This window comes from Nannospalax galili, unplaced genomic scaffold, assembly GCF_000622305.1.
Source record: "Nannospalax galili isolate Female #2095 unplaced genomic scaffold, S.galili_v1.0 scaffold45, whole genome shotgun sequence".
NCBI classification, from domain to species: domain Eukaryota; kingdom Metazoa; phylum Chordata; class Mammalia; order Rodentia; family Spalacidae; genus Nannospalax; species Nannospalax galili.
This window is the reverse complement of record NW_008355775.1, coordinates 3,261,584-3,284,486: the sequence shown is the minus strand read 5'-3', so window position 1 is coordinate 3,284,486 and position 22,903 is coordinate 3,261,584. Positions and strand designations below refer to the sequence as shown.

Genomic DNA, 22,903 nt, shown 5'->3' with positions numbered 1-22,903 from the left:
GTTTTCCTTATTTTCCTTCTGCTTAATACCCTATAGAGTGATTTGAACATTATTGATACTCAACAGGAGAGTGAAAAAGCACGAGTGTGGTTTATTTCAAGGACTAGAGGAAGCATTAAGGTTCCAGAAGTATCCATAGGAGATCCCTGTTAATATGAGAATCCATTTCCTGATTTTTGCGGATCCTTGTATCAGTCAGTTCTGTCTAAAACACATGTAGTTTTTACTTATTTTGCAAAATCCCTAGAAGTAATGAATAGATAGATATTTTAGCTGCTGTATGAATAAAAAGGGAAAATATTGAATGTTTAAATGTCCCTTTGGAATAAAATGGTAATTCATGTATCACTTTTGATACTAAAATATTGTGTGCAGTAGTAGAGTTTCTTCAAGAAGTCGTGAAACTCTCTTGATACTTTTATATCAATACCAAGCACCATTGTGTCACCTAGATCACTAACTCAGTCCTATCATGTACTTTCACAGATGGGAGACCTTTATCCCTGAAGGACATCTGGGAAGGAGTCCATGAGTGCTATAAGACACGGCTGCTACAGGGACCGTGGGACACCATTACCCAACAAGTCAGTCTTTTCATTTTATTGTATGCAGTTCTTTCCCTCTGCTCACTTTTCATCTAGTCCTGTCACCCAATCCTTTCCTTACTTACTCCTCTACATCCTTAGAGTTTTCAGTTCAAAGACAGTTTTCTTTAAAACATCTTCTCAGACACAGGATTGGTCTACTTTCCCTCTTTCAAGTTTTCCTAATACACTCTAATTTTCCTTCATAGGGCTTGAATTATGTATCTGAATGATTTCTTTAAAAATTAATGTCCTGTGAGCTCCCTTGTGGGAGAACATGCCTGGGTTTTTTTTGTTTTGTTTTGTTTTCTGTTTTAATCTTCATCATGTGCCCAGTACCAGCACAATACTTAGCACATAGTAGGTGCCTAACAAAAATATCCTCTGTAAGTGAAAATAGAATCTGAGTTAGCATATATATATTAAGAAATAGGGAGTTTCCAACACTCATGAGGCAGATGCAGATGGATCTTATCGAGTTTGAGACCAGCCTGGTCTACATAGTGAGTTTCAGGCAACCAGGTTATACAGTAAGACCCTGTCTGGAAGGAAGGAAAGAGGAAGGAAGGAAGGAGGGAGGGAGGAAAGAAGGGAGGTAGGGAGGGAGGGAGGGAGGAAGGGAGGGAGGAAGGAAGGAAGGGGAGAGAAGGCTTGGAGAGAGCTTAGTTGGTAAAGTGCTTACCATCAAAGCATGAGGATTTGAGTTTGGATTCCCATTATTCACGTTTGTAACTTAAATGCTGGGTGGAGATAGATAGATCCCTAGAACTCTGAATATATGAGCTATGTACACACACATTTGCTAACATTATTTGGCTTGTCTGCAGCACTTTGCCTGATATCTCCACCATGCCTTCCCATCGAGAGAGAGAGAGAGAGAGAGAGAGAGAGAGAGAGAGAGAGAGAGAGAGAGAGAGAAGCTGTAGCATAGCTATTTCATAGTTTTGTACATGGGTGCATTTGCAAAAAAAGTGAACTTTTAATTAGCAATAGGTTTGCAGTATGCAAAAGATGAAAAATAGATGTCCAAAAAGAGGTGTAAAAAGATTTGCAAACATAGAGAAAACAGGTCTGTCAATCATGTCATTATTAGTAAGTTAATTACTTTTAGAAATGTAAAAATACTCATCACTTTGCAGTCATGATCTGTATTTTTTATTGAGTTTTTATTATTTCATACACGACATCGTAATCATCTTTATACCCCCTTCCCCATCGACACCCTCCCATAGCCCTGACCCACTAAATTTCATACATTCTGTCATTTATGTTAAGGCCTATCAAGTCAAATTAGTGTCCCCAGACATCACTCAGTGCAAGTTCATCCACTGAGGTCTAGTCAGCCTATCTAGAGTCACTCCCTTTAAGAAGATCAGCTTTTCCTCACCCAGCAGTAATCAGCTGCTCAATAGTTCTTTGGCTAAGATTGGAGCCTGCTGGGTTTTTGCTTGCTTGAGTTTTCATGGATCTTATACATGCTCTCCTCATTGTTATAAGTTCATATGAACAAGGTCCCAGGAGCCTATAAGACTATTTCCATATGGTCATGCACCTCCTCCCCTGGCTATTACAGTCTTTCCACTCCCTCTTCTGAAATAGTCCCTGAGCCCTGTGTGGGTGAAATTTAATATAGGAGTCCTGTCCAAGGACTCACACTCTGCAGACTCTTATTCTCTACACTATGGCCATTTGTGGCCCTTTGTTTTCATTACCCTCTGTTGCATGAGGGAACTTCATTGATGAAAGTTGAGAGATGCATTAATAGTCTCTCTACCCTTTGTTCTACTGTGTTCCATGTACCTTAGGTGTAAAGGTTCCATTGTAGATGAGTCACTTAGGGTTGGGCATTTCACAGACTGTCTGTGTGTGTGACCTGTTGTGGAACTCTGTAATAGTCTCCATCTGTTGTAAAGGAAGCTTCTTTGATGAGTAATGACTGGCATACTTGTCTGTAAATATAAGAGTCCATATGTAGCACATAGTAAGAAATTACATTTGTCTAGGGATGTGACAGCCTTGGTGTTTTCTCTAAGACCTATGACCTCTCCAGCCTGTGTATTAGGGATTGTTTACAGTACCAGACATGAATTTCCTTTTACTGAATGGGCTTTACTTCCAGTTAGGTAGCTGTTGACTACCCCCAAGATAAAAGTGCCACTACTACCCCAATATAGTTGGCTTTACTGGTCATTATTGTAGTTATTAGTCTTTAAAGCCGGGGTTGATGAGCTGAGGAGACTGATGTTCTCCTTTAGTAGCTTGCATAGTGTTCTCTACAACTATGAGAGCAAGCCCCCAGGGAGGTGGCTTCCAGGTCAGTTCCAGCTCCATTGCTCCAAGTCCTGTGTCCAAAATATGTCTTCTCTTCAGCAATAGGGTCTTACCTGGCTAGAGAGATGACTCAGCAGTTAAGAGCACTGGCTGCTATTGCAGAGGACTCAGGCTTAATTCCCAGCACCCAGATTGCAGCTAAGAACTGTCTTTAACAATCATGATCTTAAAGGGAATTTTTACTTATATCCAAAATATTTTTTCCAAGCCTCTGTTTAGCTTAAAAATGACTTTGTTGAAACTGGAGTGATGGCTCAACAGTTAAGAGCACTGGCTGCTCTTGCAGAGGACCAGGATTCGGTTCCCGGCACCCACATGGCAGCTAACAACCATTTATAACTCCAGTTCCTGGGGATCTGATGCTCTCATCTGGCCTCCTCAGGCATTACATGACATGGACATGACATGGGTGCACTTACATACATGCAGACAATACAAGCATACACATAAAATAAAAATAATAAAATATTTTTAAATGACTTTGTCAACCATTAAATTTTGTATGACCTTGTATGAATTTGATCACTATAATGGCAGTTTGCTTCCCAGTCAACATAAATAGTTCTTTGAAGTGACTACAGGTGACCATTTTCTAGATTTTTAATTGAGGACAAAACTAGGTGTATCTTTTACACTACCCCTCACATTACCCCTTTCCTTTTCACTGCCCATCTCCTGACTAAGCTCTAGGACATCAACTGGAACACTTAGGAAGCCTCTTATCTCTAGTTTTATGCTTCTTTCTTCTTTGCCTCTTTTAATTAGTTAGGCATACTTATCTCACCCCTGCTCAAGCCTGCAGTAACTCTGCAAGAGCTCATGGGGCATAGCCTTCAGTGACTGCCTTTTCCCACTTGCTTCATCTTTACTCTTCTACGCTACACAGCACCTGCCAAACATGGCTATTGATTTCTCTGTACTCATACTGTGCAGGTAGTTCTTGGTTTCCAGGTTTGATACTTTCCTTCTATTTGGGTGTTTCCTTCTATTCTTCTATTTACTCCTTTCTCTGAGACCACATCAGCTTACTCTGAAATCCAATTTCTGCAGCCTTGGTATATGTGTGGTTACTATGCAGTACAGTAATATGACACATAAGTAAAGAGCCACATAGGTTTAGGGCAAGAGCATCTTATTTTATGCAAACTATTTGCTTTTTTTTCTTTCAAGCTGTTTTATTAATGAGTTAAAAATCCTTTTAAATAAAAATTTTAATTCAAAATTTTCAAACTTCATACAATATATTTTTATTATATTTGGATCCCCTCCCCTATATGCACCCCCTCTTTACTATCCCCAATCAATTTTTTCATGCACTCTAAGATTTTATATATATATTTCAGAGAACCACAACTGGCCAACATGCAAAGAATAAGAGGCCGCAGACGGACACCTCTATCAAAGTTCTGCCTTCCAAGGCTCAGGAATCATTGCAGAAGAGGGGGTAGAAAGATGAAGAGGTTGTAAGAGCCAGGAGTGGTAGATGAACATAAGGAAACAGTTTTCCAGACAGCTGGTCAGTTACTCATATGAACTCAGAGCAATAGTAACAGCATGCACAAGTCCTACATAAGCTCGGTGTAGACAAAATCCAGCATAGATGTAGGGAAGTAAGAAACCCAGACTCTACCTGGGGAAGCATTGGCAACGCATGGCTACTAGGAGAAGAGTCAATCTTGTATAAGGATTGAGATTCTTGGTAGGTTGACTAGGCTCCAGTGATTGAATTCACAACAAAGGGCATGTGGGGACATAAATTTGCATTAATTTGTAATTATGTCAAGGTGAATATTGACTCAACTTTTAATATTATGTCAATGACCACAAACTGCCCAGAAATATATAGCATTGAGTTATAGCCTACAAGACTCAAAAAAAAATTTGGTTGTTAAGAGTCAAAGAAGATGGCAAAAGGCATGGGAAGAATGTATCCAAAATGTGTAGGGGCTCACTATATGTATCCCTGGCTGACCTGGAACTTGATATGTAGAACAGGCTGAATTTGAATTCAGAGATCTGCCTGTTCTGCCTCCTGTATGTTGGAATTAATGGCATGTGCCAGCATACTTAGCTTTAACTTCAGCACTTTTTACTCAGCTCCTCCTCTATTACTTTTCCGTTACACTTCTGTGCCCAATTCCTATTCTTTTTCTTTGCTAACAGCACTTATTAATCTCAGTGACAACTCATTCATAATTCCTGTTTGTATACTTTTGTCTTTTAATTCCACATGTCTCTGTTCTGACTCATGACATAGGAAGGAACAGGATTTTGAATTCAATTGTATTTTCTTAGTTTTCTAATCTAATGTTGCCAGTAGATTTCTTTCCGTTGATACCTTCTAAGATGTTTAAACAACCAAATGAACCAATCTGTACACTATTTTTTAAGAATCATCTAATGTGTTTAAATTTATAGACATTTGAATGCACCTTCTTTTACCCATAGTGTTGTATCACAGATCAAATTTGATTACAGTAACTACTGTTATTACTAACATGGGACTCACTTATAGGAGAGCTATTTTATACAACCAAAGTATAACTCAACTGTAAATTTTAGGTGATCTTTTGGAGTTTGGTGGTTTTTGTTTTTTGTTAGAGGGGGAGCTTTGGTCTATGGAAATGATAACTTGTTTCTCCTAATAACGTGTATAGGAGAAAACTTCATTTAAGCATTAGAGTTGCTTAACATGGTGCCTTTCCAGGCATTTAACACCAAGCACAGAAAACTCATTTGTAGCCATTATACCATTTTGGCATTTGAAAATCATTATATGTATCTCCTTTGAAGATCTTGGTTTTTAATCTCAGATTAGTTAATGAGTTGGTATTTATGTCTTTTCTTTGCTTGAGAGTAGATCTGCATTTTTATGTGGAGAGAAAACAAGGTGTTTGCAATGGAATGGAGGAAAGAGGGAATGAAGTAGCAAGTAGCCCTGGGAGAGAATAACCTGATAGAATATTTGTGGCACTAAATATTTAGGCATCATTTTGTAGAATTATACTAAAGAATTAGTATAATTAATTAGCTTGCAGACTGAACATGATAATAATATCCTGTCCTCCAGAGTGGCTTAAAAACAAAAGTAGCCTTTGCATAATAGAAAGTGCATTTCACTTCATTTTCAGGCCTAATTGTGCTCATATAGTTTGTTGCTCTTCATCTCAAGTAATCACACTTCTGTTCTCTCAGCATTTGTCTTGATGATAAGGGCTTGTTCATGTCAGACATGAACTCTGTCTTTTGGAGACCAACCACTCATGAATCTCACATATTTAATTATGGTGATTACTCACCTGCCTTTGTTCACCCTTACAGACCACCTATTAGCTCAACCTTGCAGCCCAATAAAGAACTTCCAAAAGAGAGTTAACCAGTACCTAGCTTGGACTGCCTAAATTGGGAGAGTGAATGGTATAGTGATCATCTCTGTGTTTTAGGGCAAAGAAGTCCTGCAATCCTGGCACAGGCTAAAGTCACAAGATATTTTTTTAAAAGCATATCTTCAATTTTGCTTAAAAATGTTTTACATGTGGTGGTGTGTAGTGGTCAGATAAGTAAGTTTTTCTTTCCTGTTTCTTTAAACCATATATTTTTAGAAGTTTCAGACATATATGAAAATATATATGATAGTGTACTTATAAAGTCACAATGGTCTTGGCAGGGTATGGTGGCACACACCTTTAATCCCAGCACTGGAGAGGCAGAGGCAGGTGGATCTCTGTGCGTTCAAGGACAGCCTGGTCAACATAGTGAATTCCAGGCCAGCTGGGGCTACAGGGAGACCCTGTCTCAAAGAGACAAAAAAAAAAAAACCCTCATGATAGTCTTATGTATGTATGTATGTATGTATGTATGTATGTATTTACTTATTTACTCATTCCTTCATTCACTTATTTAGCAACTAGGGATTAAATCTGGGACCCCTATGTGCTATTTGGGTGCTCTAACCTACCCCTGCCTCAGACAGTCTTATTTGCTCATATTTTTTGGTATGTCATCTAGTTTGGAATTTCTTAAAACAAATCCTAGACATTTTTATCTTGTCCATAAATATTTAAGTACATCTCTTTTAAAGGTAAAGTCTTTACATGAATATTTATGGAAGTTTTATTTATAATAGCCCAAAGTGGAAAAAAACACAAGTGTCTTTTAGTGGCAGATGTTTATAAACAGATTGTGGTACACCCTTGCCATGGAATGCTATTCAGCAGTCAAAAGGAACTGACTATTGATATACTCAACAACCTGGATGAATCACTAGACAATTATACCGAGAGCAAAAAAAGACAGTCTCCAAAGATTGCATAATGTATAGTTCCATTTTTATAATATTTCCCCCCTTTTCCATTTAATTTTTCAAAAATTATTTATTCTTTCACAATTTTTACATCATATAATGTTTTTTGAACAAAGTTCCCCTTTCTCATTATCCTCTCTTATCTGTTTCCCCCTCTTTTTCCCCCTCATACTTTGATGTCCAAAAAAGACAGTCTCCAAAGATTGCATAATGTATAGTTCCATTTTTATAATATTTCCCCCCTTTTCCATTTAATTTTTCAAAAATTATTTATTCTTTCACAATTTTTACATCATATAATGTTTTTTGAACAAAGTTCCCCTTTCTCATTATCCTCTCTTATCTGTTTCCCCCTCTTTTTCCCCCTCATACTTAGATGTCCTGCCGTGTGTGTGTGTGTGTATGTGTGTGTGTGTGTGTGTGTGTGTGTGTGTGTGTGAGAGAGGGAGAGAGAGAGAGACAGAGACAGAGACAGAGAAAGAGAGACAGAGAGAGAGACTTCCTGCATTTAATTAGGGTTTCTTGCATGAGCATGGATGGGGGTTATTTACTTGAGTCAGTGCAGTGCACTGGTGGCTACATCATGGAAGAACGAGACTTCCCTCACCCCAGAAACCATTGACTGCCTATAGCTTCCCTGAAAGTGGTGGAGTCTATGAGTCCCTCCCCCACTCATAGAAACTTTGACAGACTTGATACTCTGCAGGTCTGGTGCAGATAGCCACAGCTGCTGTTAATTGACATGCACAACAGTCCTGTAATATCCAGAACAGACCATTTTATACCACCCTTCCCATCCTCTAGTGCATATATTCTTTCTGCCCCCTCTTATGTGATATTTGCTAAGCCTTGGAGGGGTGATATAGTTGTCTGATTTAAAGCTGAGTAGTCAGCACATTGAGCAATTTTAAGTCTGCATTAACTGACTGCCACTACAAACAGAAACGTCTCTGACCAAGGTTGAAAGCAGCACTAATCTTTAGGTTAAACATCATGTACATTTATCAATACAACAGCAGTATGTGCCCCCGCCCCCCCGCCTGTCATTTCCCCAGCTATGGCTTTTGACCAGGTCTACAGTACCTGGTATGAGTCCCTCCTGTGGAATGATCCTACTTAAAATAGAATCAGAAAGCAATTGATTACTCCCCACAACAATTGTGCTACTATTGCACCCGTGGGCACATCTTGCCTGGCAGGTTGGTATTGCAGTTCATGGGGTTCACAGCTGGGTAAGATTACTGATGTCTTTCACCCCCAGCAACCTGCATAGTACAGTCTAGCACTATAAAACAACCCAGCAGGGAGGAAGTTTATAGCTCACTTCCAACTTGATTTCTCTATATCTGTTAACCAAAGTATGTGTTATCTTCGGCAATAAGGTTTTATGATCTAGTTCTGATGAGCAGCCAGGAGGAATGGCAAGAGCTTGTATTGTTTGGGGATCCTATGGGGCCTTACCGACCAGCTGTGCACAAAGAGGTATCTCACACCTGGGATTTTGTAGCCATGCAGGATATCTTCTCCTTCAATCTCATTTCTTAAACTATATATTTTTATTGTATTTTCTTGAGAAATTCATACATGAATATTATGTTTACATCATTCCCTTTCCCGCCCAGTCCCCCTTCAGCTCCTCCCATGCCCCCCTTCTCGACTTCTTGCCCTCTGATTATTGTTACATACATTATATATTTATATATTTATATATATATATATATTTCACTGAGTTCATTTAGTAGTACTCTTTATACCTGCATTTAGGGCTGCCCACTTGGGATTAGATAACCTCTCAGGGAGCTACTTCCAGGAGAAAATTGATTCACCCTCCCTAAGAATCCATTGATTGCCTATAGCAATCCTTCTGATCTATCTCCATCTCAGCTTCAGTATTTCTATCTCTTTCATGAATTCACTTTTCAAATCCTGAATTGTCATTTCATTCAAACAGATAATTATATTTTCTTAACTTCAATCAGAAGTTTATTTCTATCCTCATTGAGTTGGGTTTTTTTTGTTTTTTTTTTGTTTTTTTGGTGTGCTCTTAGAGTCCTTGAATTCTTTGATGATGTTTATTATTGTTCTTTTATGTTCTATGTCCTGGGTAATTCTCATTGTAGAAAATTTCTATAGCACTGGTGGGATTTTTATGGGAACATATTATCTTGGTTTATCATAATATTTTTGTTTTTGCAATGTGACTTGGGCATATGGACTTCTTTTGATGTGTCTGATATGAAATTCTAGCCTGCCTTTGTTGAATAGAAGTTTGGTTATGTTTTTATTGATGTCACAGGTTGGTTGATTTCTGATCAAATATGAATAGTTAGTTGATCTGGGCCTCAGATCCTCACTTGATTTTTATCAGAGGAATGATTCTAGAATGGTTCAGTATGTGAGGTGGGTAATTACAGCTAGAACTGTGAGTGTGGAGATGGCAGAGGCAGGGTGGACTGCTTCTGGCTAGCTGATTGAGCTTGTCTGGACCTGGAACAGCAATTTCTAGGCCTAACTCATCATGGTGATCCAGAGTTCATACACAGTGGGTTCCTTTTATTATATTTTTTACTTGGGTTTCTGTCTGACCTTTTCATACATCTTTCAATTTGATTAACGCTCCATCCTGCTTAAACCTTGCCATTCTCAGTATTCACCCTCTACTTTCATATTACCTACATTCTACCATCCTCCCTTAAGGCAAGCCCCTCCAACTTTCTAGTTTCCTGACTTTTTCTCCATGTCAGACACCAAATAGTATATTCACATATGAAGAAGGACATGGGCATTTGTGCCTGCTACTTCACTCAGTATATTTTTTCTAGTTCTAATCATTTGCCTGCAAATTTCATAATTTCGTTTTTCTTTGCATCTAGATAAGTTTCCAATTTGTACTGTAACACTTTCATTATCCACTGATCAGTTAATGGACATCTAAGCTGATAGCATTTTCTAGCTATTGTGACTAGAGCAGAAATGAATGTGGATGAGCAAGTACCTCTGTAGTAGGATATTGGGTCCTTTTCATATATGCCCAGGAGTGGCATATCTGGATCATCTGTAGTTCTGTTTCTAGTTTTTGAGAAGTCACCCTGATTCCCATAGTGGCTATACCAGTTTATGTCCCCAACCAACACTGAATAAAGGTTCATCTTTCCCCGCATCCTCACCAGCATTTGTTGTCATTTGACTTTTTGATGTGTCATTTGACTTTTTGATGATAGCCATTCTGACTGTGGTGAGATGGGCATTTCAAAGTAGTTTAATTTGCATTTCTCTGATCATTAATGATGTTGAATATATTTTAAAATATTTATTAAGGACTAGAGAGCTAGCTCAGTGGTTAAAAGCATGGGTTGCTGTTGCAGAGGACCCAGGTTCAGTTCCTAGCACCCATCCATAACTCCAGTTCTGGGAGATCCAACACCCTCTTCTGGCCTCTACAGGCATTGCAATATGGGTATACCTACACACATGCAGACAAAACCCTCATACACATAAATGAATAAATAAATTAATAAATAAACTGTCACAAAAGAGGGCTGGAGACATGGTCCAGTGGTTAAGAACACTGGTTGCTCTTGCAGAGGACTTATTTTCAGTTCCCAGCACGCATATGGTGGCTAACAACCATCCTTAATTCCAGTTCCAGGGAATCCCAGTCCCTGTTCTGGCCTCCATGTGTTCGTACCCATGATTCACTTATATTTGTGCAGGTAAAACATATACACAAATAGGTAGATAAAAGGTTTATTAACCATTTATACTTCTTTTGAGAACTCTGTTCAGATCTATAACCCATTTTGTCAGTTTTCTTGATGTTTTGAAATTTTTTAGTTCCTCAAGGATTGTAGATATTAATTCTTGGTCAGCTGTATAGCTGGAAATGATTGTCTCCAATTCTACAGGCTGTTTCTTCACATAATTGACTGTTTCCTTGACTTTTTAATTTCATGAGTTCCCATTTGTCCATTGTTGGTCATTTTATCTGAGTGATCAGTGCCCTATCCAGAAAGTCCTTACTTATGCCTGTATCTTGTAGCATACTCTACCTTTACTTCTAACAATTTCAAAGATTCAGGTTTTGTGTTTACATCTTTGATCATTTGGAATTTATTTTTTGTGTAAGGTGAGAGATAAGAATCTAGTTTCATTCTTCTACATGTTTTGTAACACTTTTGAAATGACAAAATCGTTTTCTAGATTGGACAAAAGGTTTGTGATTGTTGGATGCTAGGAGGGGGTGTGGCTGTGGCTGTCAAAGGTAACACTGGGAACTCTTCTACATCTTCAGTGTCCTAAGTACTGCAGCTTTGCAAGGTATTACTATGGGGAGAAACTGAGTAAAGATGATAATGGATTTCTTTGTATCATTTCTTTCCACTAAATGTAAACCTGTAATTATCTCAAAATAGAAAGTTTTTAAATGGTTATAACTCTTAAAAAGGTAAGTACAATTATGTTATTACAACTAAAATTGTTAATAATTTATAATGTCATTAAATAAGTAATTATTGCTTAAATTTTAATGTTGTTTTATATCAGCATCCACACAAGAATTATACATTAAAATTATACATTAAAAAGTCTTCTATGACTTTTTTAATCTATATAGATTGTTATTTCTTCCTCTTTTTTCCTGATACTTTTGTTGTTGATAATGATGAAACAAGTTGTTCTATAATTTTTGCAGTCTGGATTATGTTTTCCAATTGTGTCTCTGTGGCACTCACTATGCACTTCCCTATATGTTTTATAAACTGGTAGTTAGATCTTGAAGTCTGATCAAATTCAGGTTTGATTTTTAGCAGGAATACCTCATAGGTGTTTTGGTTGTCCTATAAGGGGACATATAATACCTAGTTATGGCTCACTTTTTTCTGATGTTAGCATTCGTTGGTGGCCCTGCATTATTAATTCATTATTAATTCATTAATTCACATGCAGAGACTGTGATGTTTTAATTTTGCCATTCAGTATTATTTGTTCAACTACTTTGATAATGACAAAGTTTTTCCCACCAGCTTAGTTATCCGAGATATGCTTTGAATAGAAAAAATCAGCATAAATGCTTGATTCTTTCCCTTTTGTTTTAACTGTACAGATAATGAATTGATTCTTTTGCAACCTCTAGAGGTCACCAAGAATTTCTAATGAATTTCTATGAACTCATGTATATAAATGTTTTGTGTCTTTCAGTTCATGGTAGTCATCTTTATTGATGTTCAAGCTGCCCTACCTTACTAGTGACATCTCTTTAACCCATGCATTTTTAATGGATTTCTTGCTTTCTGGCATGATGCATTGCACATTCATGTTATGCACTTTTAGTCCAGACTTGAAATCAGCCATTTCCCAGGGAAGTTTGGTTGCTTTGGCAAATGGTAGAGCCATTTTTGTGTGTACATTAGAGCCAGACAAAATAAATTTGACTCTGAGTATCAGTACTTAGAGCTGAGTGACCTTCAGAAAATTATGAAGGATCTGTGTGTCTTAATTTAATTTTTCTAAAGATGATGCTAATATCTACAGAGTTGGTGGGAAAACTAAATGAATAGTATATGCAAAATATTTTGAACATTATCTAGGACAGAATAAGCAGAAAAATATATTATGTAATCATAGTAATCATTTCTTCTAGGTAAACACAGTTACTTCAGTGATTTTTTTATAGTAATTTGTGATTAAGATAGCTAATATTTAGGGCTTGCCATCCCTCTTTTCCATGGAGCTGATAGTGAACTCTTGTGCCTTAGTCAAATGAGTGTACCTTAAGGTCCCTGCTTCAGCTCTATACTGCTTCTCTCTCTCTTTTCTTCTTTCCCCTACTACCTTTCATCAAAGTTTTACATTCTAGGACTGTACAAACATCTGCCATTATGGATTCTGTATTAGTTCATTTTGTGCAACAAAGTAAAATATCTGAATGTGGACACTTTATTTTGAAAAAAAAAAAAAAGTTTGTTTGGGTTATAATTTTGGAGTCACACGGTTCCAGATTGAGCAGTCCTACCTGTTCAGCTTCTGTGAAGATCCTCCTGTGTCACAACATGTCAGAAAAGCAGAAAGGGGGATAGAAAGATGGACACGTGTATGAGAGATCACATACCAACAAGTAAAGCCAGAAGGACTCAGAGCCAGCTTTGTTCCTTTAAGGTTACTCACAGGGAACTAACCAGTGTCCCATGAAAACTACATTAATTCCTTCTGAGGGCAAAACCTCCATGATAATTCATCTTCATTGTCAACGTGACTGGATTTGGAATCATCTAGGAGAGATATTTCTGGGTGTGTCTCTGAGGGAATTTCCAGTGTTTTAACAGAGGTAGGAAGACCTACCCTGGGTGTGGGTGGCAAAATTCCATTAACTAAGATCCCTGACACAACAAAAAGAGGAAAAGGAGAAAGCCAGATGAATGCTGGCATTCCCTTTTCTCTCCTTGGTATGTTGAGATATGAGGAGTCCTAGCCCTATCCATCATGAACTTAGCCATGCCTTTGCTGCCTTGATGGACTATACCCTGTTAAATTATGAGCCAAAATAAATCCTTCCATTGGATTGTTTCTTTAAAAAATATATCTTTTCTTTTCTTATATTTAAGTGTGCATATTGTATGTTTGTGTAGGGGTATATGCACATGAGCACAAGTGCCTATGGAGTCCAGAAGAGGGCGGCAGATCCCCTGGAGCTGGAGATACAGGCAGTTGTGTGACACCTGACATGGGTGCTGGGTGAACTCACTCTGGAAGAGCAGTATGCACTCTTTAACCATTGAGCCATCTCCCTAGCCCAAATTACTTTTTTTTAGTGTATATGTAAGTCTGCATGTGTGCATGTGCACCACATGCATACAGTGACCTTGGATGCCAGAAGACAGAGTCAGACCCACAGGAACTGGAGTTATAGGCAGTTGTGAACTACCTGGGAACCAAACCTAGGTCCTCTGCAAAAGTGAGTACTCGTAACCACTGAACCATTGCTCCAGCCCTGAATGAATTGTTGATGTTAGGTATTTTGTCACAGCAACAGGGAAAGTAACCAATAAAACTGTCAGCGTCATAAGCACCTTTCTAGGCTCTGTCACCTCAAAACTACTACACTGGGGGCCAAGTTTATAGCACATGAACTTTTGGGATACACACTCAAATCATATCCAAACCATAGCAGGCTCCTTCCTTCATAAAAAGTATTAAAATTATATTTTTATAATTGTGTTATTATAAAGATAACTATATTCACATTAACTATATAAATTCTTGACCTAAAATTATTTTTGCTTTCTTTCTTAAAGTAATCTAAATATTTTAGTGGACTCCTAAAAGTACAATTGAACCCTAGGCACTGCACCTATTCTAATGAATAATTTTTCTCTCTGTATGACAGGGCTTTGGAAACCTTGGGTAGAGCTGTCTCCAGGCCCCTCATGCCCAGACAAGTCTTGGTTCCATTTCTACTTTATGGCTGTCCACACATAAAGATGTGATAGAATGGGCTTGCCAACTCTGAAGCTCATGTATTAAACCCATATCGTTTCTATTCTCAAATTCCCAAACCACAAGGCATTCTACAGTCATGTATCATTTTATACACATGTGCATTCACACTCATGAGTGATAAATACACATGCTCCCACACAGCCCTTTTGTGGAAAGGCCTTTTCAAAATAACCTTCTCTCCAAGTCCTGCTTTACTCCTTAGCAGTAAGCAGGAAAGTTATGTATGAAACTCAATCTGTCTTATCTTCTTTTAAACATATTCTTTCTGGTACCTAAACTGTATGGTTTAAATTTGGAAACCAAGATTTTTTAAAAAATATTTATTTTTACTTCATTTGTTTGAGTGTTTTGTCTACATGTATGTAACTGACCACATGCCCACAGAGGTGCCCACAGAAGCCAGAAGAGAATGTCAGATCCCCTGGAACTAGAATTATGGACAGTTGTTAGCCCCCATGTGGGTACTGGGACTCGAACCCGGGTCCTCTCAAGAGCAACAAGTGCTCTTAGCTGCTGAGCTATCTCTCCAGCCACTGGAACAAAGAATTTTTGAGGCACTTTGTTTTCTGTACTCATATCTGGGGCATATGAGTACAAATAGTGAATGATGTTGAATTGTGACATGACTACACCAGCATTACAATTACATGAATACAAAAGCCTAACTCTTAAATTTAATTTTTAAGAATAGGCCTGAACTCAGAGGATACTAGTTCCCCCAGATATCTCTTGGGTTTGTCTGTCTCCTAGAACTGTGCTCCGGAGGCAGGCCTCACTCATGTTTTTATACAAACTGTGGGGTTTTTTTTTTTTTTTTTTTTTCAGCTTCATTGGGAAGTACAAGTTTGGATACACCCTTATCCTAACAGCCAGCATTCTTTCTCAATCTTGGTTTTTGATACCTAGTTCTAGAACACCTCAGGCACCCAATGTCAAGTTCCTTCCCAATTGTCACTGTTTCCAATGAAGATCAGGGCACTGTGTTTCAGGGCTTTGCTATGTTAATTCTCAAGCATGCCCACATTCATTCCTTATCTTTTTGGGTGTAGTGCAAGGCTCCAAGGAAACACCCTGGTCACAAGACAGAAGGTTCATTGAGTTTGCCAAGGTTAATTAAAAGTTAATCCCAACACTTGGGAGGCAAAGGCAGGTGGATCTCTGTGAATTCAAGGCCAGCCTGGTCTACATAGTGAGTTCCAGGACAGCTGGGGCTACAGGAAGACCCTGTCTCAAAAAGACCAAAAAAAAAAAAAAAAAAAAAAAAAAAAAAAAAGTCATTAGTCCAGATTATATCCATTTTATAAAAGTCATTCCTACATTGGATGGGTGAAAATGAGAAGAAATACATCATTTTTCCTCATTAGGTTGCTTGTATCATGAAAGAACCAGACCAGGGAGCTAGAAAGGTGGCTCATTTATTCAAGTGTTTGCTGTACAAGTGTGAGGACTGGAGTTTGGATCCCCAGAATCCATGTAAATGTCTGGTGGGCATAGTGGCCCACCTATAATTCCAACCTGGGAAAGTAGAGATAGGGGATCCCCAAAGCAAGCTGTGTAGTGAGACAAGCCATAGGCTTGCTCTGACTTGATTGAAAGACCATCTCAGTGAACAGGATGGAAGAGTAATTGAGGATGATTCCCAACATCAACCTCAGGCTTCCACATCACATGCATGCACACACATGTACATACACACATGTGTGCATATATGTCCATACATGTACACCACGCACACATAAACACAAAAAAAATGGAAAAAGAAAAAAAGAATCAGGTTGAATATTTGTAGGAAGCTGAGTGAGAGGAGCCTGTGTAAGTCACATTTTCCCCACATGCCCCGATATCATTTTGAAAACTTGGGAATGCCTGAAACCTGCAAAAATATGATCATCTCAATGATTTTCATTTTTTTATCAGGAGAAGTTTCCCAAGGTTAAAAAAATAAAACATGTGTACACAAAACACTACAAAATACCAGAATACTTTGGGTGTCTTTGGTGAATAGATTGCTTTTGATTCTCAGTGATACAGGAAATCACTGGCTAAGGATTCTTAAATAATGACGCTTCATGTGCTGCCTTGTAATTTATAATGATGGCTGATAACCTGATGATTTAATTGTGCTTCCTCTAGTAATAATCCTAAGTGCTCAAGTGAAGTTCCAGTGATTGGCTTTCTTCTGAACTCAATCTCCCTGGAGTCTTTAGGCGTCTCTCTTACACAACATCCGATAACTGACTTTTAACTGTTCCTATTTTAAATAATACAAATCAATTAAAACACACAGCTGTTTAACAAAACTTCTCGGTGTTGGTGTAGGTCTCAGTGGGTATTTCCTGATGACTCATAATGACATCAATTTAGTGCACCTGGTAGGATCTTCGTGAACTGGAAGTGGCTTAATTCTTAAATGACAAGAAAATTAAGATGCTTTATAGGTTGCTGCTGCTTTCTCACAACCATTGCCAGCATCATGGCTGGCTTCTTTCATGGTGAAGTTTTATTTACAAAGAACTACAACTATCAGGTTTGTTTTCTCTGTAATTTGCTGCTAATTTGTTATCTGTTTGTAGGTATTAGTTCTGGGCATTAATAAGTCATGGGCATTAATAAATCACTTTAGTAGGCAAGTTTATGGCAACACAATAATGTATCTATCTTGAAGAGTTTTTGTATATCAAATATTTTCATGACTTTTGGTGATCATGTCACTTCCTTGTCTTCAGAGGTGAAATATGATCCAATAATGACAGAGCAGTTTTTCTCACTGACGCTACTAGTAATTGTTTTCAGATTGTCAGTATGAATGCTCAGTGACTTTTAATAGTTATTGAGTGTTGATAGTTATAGATAACGTAAGTCATCAAAGCACTTCATGCTCCATATTCATTGTTTCATCTGTCTAGAAATGTCCATTGTAATTTATAGTCCACTGTGCTGTTCTTGTTTGAAGAAAATGGCCACGTTTTTATGAAGGCTTTATGAATTATGAATTTTGTTTGTACCTAACATTTTCCTTGCATTAAGAAGCATATGAAACTTCTTCCTCATTGTCTTTGACTAATTTGCTTTTCTTAAATATTTTAGCTCTACATACAAAAATCTCTGTGTGGTCTTGACTGTGTACTCAGTGCAGTTTACATGTTGGTATAGTGCTAGTTTCTCATCTAACTAGTACTGTCTGACCACTAACCACTAATTAAAAGTTCAAATTAATCTAAATAAGAGATTCTTTTTTGTTTTACTTTAGTCTTATTGAAATAATTTCTCAGATGTTTTTCTTTGTTCTTATATTAGTTACCTTTCTGTTACTCTGATAAAACACCATGATTAGGTTTACAGAGATGGCTCAGTGGTTAAGAGCATAGCTGCTCTTACAGAGGACTCAGGTTTGATTCCCAGCACCCACATGACTTCTAGCAACCACCCATAACTCCAGTTCCAGGGGAATCTATCACCCTCTTCTGACTTCCATTGGCATTGCATGAAATGGGTGCACTTATGTACATGCACACTCATACACATAAAACATTTTAAAAATAATAAATAAAATATTTTTAAAGTATTTTATTTTTATTATTTTTACTTTATGTGTATCCATGTATTGCCTGAATGTAGGTAAGTGCACCCATGTCATGCAGTGCCCCCAGAGGTCAGAAGAAGAGGCTGTCAGATCCCCTGGGCCTGGAATTATGGACAGTTGTTAGCTGCCATGTGGGTGCTGGGATTTGAACCTGGATCTTCTAAAAGAACAGTCAGTGTTCTTAACCACTGAGAAATCTCTCCATCCCCTATAAAGTATTTTTTTGAAGATACCATGACCCAGAAAATTTATGGAAGGAAGAGTTTTGGGGGGCTTCTGTTTCCAGAGGAATAAAAGTCCATCATAGCAGGGAGGTATGATAGCAGAGGCAGCTGGAGAAGAAAGCTGAGCAGTCATATCTTCAAGCACACACAGGAAGCAGAGAGAGAAACAAACTGGGGCAATGCTATGAACTCTAAAAACCTGCCCCCAATGATGTATTTCCTCCAGCAAGGCCACACCTCCTGAAGGTTCCATGACCCTCTCCAAGCATCACCACCAACTGACCAAGTGTTCAAATACAGGGATACTTCTCATTCAAACCACCATAGTTCTATTTTAATGAGAGTTTAAAATTTATAGTTTAAGATTATACTTCTCATAACAAACCTGGGATCTACCAGTATATTTGAGTTTAAAATTTTTAAGTTGATTTTACTAGACAATAAAAACAAAAATGGTTAATATATTTTGTGTATCTGATTGAGCAGGATAATGTTTAGCTTTTTATCATTATACTTGACTCAGAATGCCTTGAATTTATCCAAAGACTTTATTTGAAGGAGTTAGTAGTATTTTAATAGAACTTCTATTCCTTAAAAAGGAGCAGCTTATAAATATTTTTAAAAATGCCACACTCAGGAGGCAGAGGCTGTGAATTCAAGGCCAGCCTGGTCTACATAGTGAATTCCACGCCAGCTGGGGATACTGGGAGACCCTGTCTCAAAAAGGACAAAAAAATATGTCATTTAAAATATTTAATAATTGGGTAGATGTTATCACAAACCTTCCTAAGAGGCAGAAGAACCTCGGAGTCCTACAGCCTGGAGTCATTGCACTGCCCTGCCCTGTCAGGATTCAGAGCCCTGTCATCAGTGTCCATTTCTGGTTGCTTCTCCAGAATTCTTCAACCTAAAGATCTCTCAGGATGAGTGTCTAGGTCCTGCCCACACCCTTAGACCTGGCTCTACAGAGTTTGCTGAGGAATGAGGCCTTGACCCTCTCAGTTCTTGAGTATCTGCCTAAGAAGTTCTTCCCACCACTGTTCAAGGATGCCTTCACTAGAAGGCAAAGTAACATCCTGAGGGCAGTGGTTCAGGCTTGACCATAGGGACCATATCCTTGTCTTTCTCTGGAGGACCTGATGAAGACTCTATACCTAGAAACTCTTCAGGTTGTGTTGGATGGAGTGGATGCACTGCTTAAACAGAAAGGTTGCCCCAGGAGGTGGAAACTACAGGTGCTTGATTTGTGCAATATGCACCGGAATTTCTGGAACATATGGGCTGGACCAGCAAAAGGCAGCTGCTATACACAGGTCATGAGCAAGACTCAAACTGTGGAGGACCAAGCAGTTTCTGGGATGAAGCAGTCTTTGAAGGGCTTAGTTGACTTTTGCCTCAAGTCCTCTGATCTGGATGGATGCCAGAAATGCTTCTTTCAGTGGACTGAGCAGAGAAAATATTTTCTCCAGCTGTGCTGTCGGAAGCTGCAGCTTTCAGAAAAGCCTGTCTGCAGTGTCTTAAGGCTCCTGGAAAATTTTGAGTGAGATAATATCCAGGAATTAGAAATGAGTACAGTGTGGAGGTAGAGGTCTCTGCCCATGACATGGTTTACCCCTGCCATGGCAGACTTGAGAAACCTCAATGGAACCAATTATGGTAGTAGAGTTTATTGAACATATGTACACAGATCTGGAGAAGAGGATTGTTAGCACAGTCATTTCTCAGTTACCCAAGTTCAACTTTCTCCATCATCTCCATATACAGGAAGTGCATTTCTTCAGTGTCTCCCTGGACAACGTGCTCAGCTGCTTGAGGAGTCCCTTAGATACTCTCAAAATCACTCACTGTCATCGTTCACAGTCAGACTTGAATTGTCTGTCCAAGTACCCAAGCATCTATCAGCTCAAACACCTGAACTTTAGTGCCAAATTTTTCCATTTACATCCTAGGTCCCTTAAAGTTCTAATAGAAGGGATCTTGGCCATTCTGCAGACCCTGGAATTGGAGGGCTGTAAGATGAAAACTCTCAGTTCAAGACCTTCTTGCCTGCCCTAAGCTAAACCTCACAGCTCATGAAGGTCAATTTCTATGGAAACTATATCTCCAAGTCTGTTCTGAAGAACCTGCTGCAGCACACAGCCAGTCTGAGCCAGCTGACCTTGGAGCTGTACCTTGCCCATTTTGAGTGTTATGATGACATGGGTGGTTTCCTGGTAGAGAGATTTTCTCAACTTGGTCCTGAGCTCATAGATACACTGAGGGTCATAAGGATGCTTGAGACAGTCTGCTTTGCCTCCAATATTTGCCCTGCATGCTATAAATGGTGTGTCTATAGCCAGGACATGTGTCTGTGTTCCTGTTGGCAGTAACAAGGGGAAGGTGATTGCTGGGCACCAGGAAATAAAACTCTGATGTCTCATGAAGGGGACATAGAGGCTGTTCCTTAGACACTGCTCAAAATGTGGGGAAAATGTCACACACATAGCCAGTTCTTATCAGAAGGAAAAAAACTTGTCATATAGAACTGGAGTCAGAAGGACAATTGTAAATTGTTAAATTGACTCCTGACAGGCCAGGTAAATGACAGATTCTGTACAGTAACATTGGTAAAGGAATAGTCAGAGCCTGGAACCCTGATGTTCTTACCCTGGAAGCCCCCAGCATCCCTTCATCTTCTCTCTAGCCTCAATTTCAGCAAAGCCCCATGACTGTAGAGAAGGGAAATGAGGCTGAAGCCCAAGAACTCACAGCCTCAAAATAAGTTCACTCCATGGTAAAAAAAAAATTAATAATTAATTTTAATATTACTCATCCTAGCACATTTCATTTTTGATAATTAACTACCATCAATTTTTAATTTTTAATAAACACCTAAGTTCCCAAACTTCAAATCTAAGGAATATTTATATTCTCATTTCCAGTTTTTTTTAGAAAAAGGTTAGTGATGGGTAGGTGAAGTTGTGTCTGGAGGCAGGCAGAGAGAGAAGATGGGCACCTGTGGTACAGAGGAAAAGGAATACAGGCTTTGCTGATGCATGTCCCTTAATGTGTTTCCAAACTCCAGTAAGGACTATGTGTTACCAAACAAATATGCTATTATTTTATTTTGTCTTGTTTCACTTTTGAGACAGTGTCTCATGTAGTCTAGGCTGAACTCAAACTATGTAGCTAAGATTGCCCTTTCATTATTGTTCCTCTTCTCTTCTCTTCCCACTGCTGGTGTACAGCACCATGTCCACCTTATTTGATCTTTTTTTGGGTGAAATGGTTGCTGTACATACATATCCTACCATGCACTTATTTAGCTTTATTTTCATTTCACTTCCTACCCCTTCAGTTTCTCTTCTTGCTGTTCATTTTCTCTGATTCTTTCCCATATCTGCTGCTTAATTCCTCAAATTAATATTTATGGTCTGTGTATTATATTTAAAGTATTGGCTAATAAAGGTAACACCAAAGTATATCAAGTAGTTCTGCAAACCATTATCATTATCTCATTGCATTCTGGAGTTATTTTTTTCAATATATTAACTCAACTGTACTTTGTGTCCAATCTAATTCCAAAAATATATCAAGTGATACACATATATGTGTATTTACTCACTCTAATATAATAATGCATATATATATACTACAACCATTAAAGCAAGTGAATAACAACTAAGTGATGAGATCCAGGCCAGCTGGGACTACAGGGAGATCCTGTCTCAAAAAGAGCCCCCTCTCCCCAAAAAAAACTAAATGATGGAGGGAAAATAACAAATTTAACAAAAAACATAGGCTAAAGGAAGTTTCTGAGCTTTCTGGAACAAGAATTGCAAAGGGAAAACCAGTTAACCATGTTGCTGTATTCTTTAGGGGAAGGAAACAGACAGTTGTGTCAGAAGAAACTTTTTTTCTTATGCTAAACGCAAGTAGAGTCTCCTTTACCCATTATAGGAGATGGGGAGATGTAGTTCAGATATTGTATAACAGAGCTACACAATGTGCTTTGTGTATATAGGTTTTACACTCTTTGTAAAATATTTTTATTGAATTTTTGTGTATTTCATACATAATATCTTGATCATCTTTATACCCCCTTCACCATTGGTCCCCTCTCATACTCCTCTCATAGCCCGCTCCCCAGTGAAATTCATACATTCTGTCATTTGTGTTAATAGGTTTACACTCTTTTTTAAAATTATTTATTTAATAACCACATGATTAGAAGAAGCATTTTATTACAGCATTAACATATTCAATAACAATTTCCAGAGCAAAGATGCATCTCTTTCAAAATTGGCTGTAAATTTTAGGTTCACAGTTGAATTAATACAGTTATACAATATTGAACTCAGTATAAACCCTGTAAGACATAAAATTGAATGAGGTTTCAAACCTG

At 38.3% G+C, this 22,903-nt stretch overlaps 1 protein-coding gene across 4 annotated transcripts in view; it reads left to right on the top strand.

Moving 5' to 3' along the window:
- Nucleotides 1-22,903, top strand: part of Atg10 (autophagy related 10) — a 369,433-nt gene that overhangs the window by 246,599 nt on the left and 99,931 nt on the right. For all 4 annotated transcript variants that reach the window (XM_008853299.3, XM_029556227.1, XM_017803245.2 and 1 more), the window contains one exon: nt 487-584. In XM_008853299.3, the coding sequence (XP_008851521.1) occupies nt 487-584 (98 nt within the window). The remainder of the gene's footprint in view (nt 1-486; nt 585-22,903) is intronic.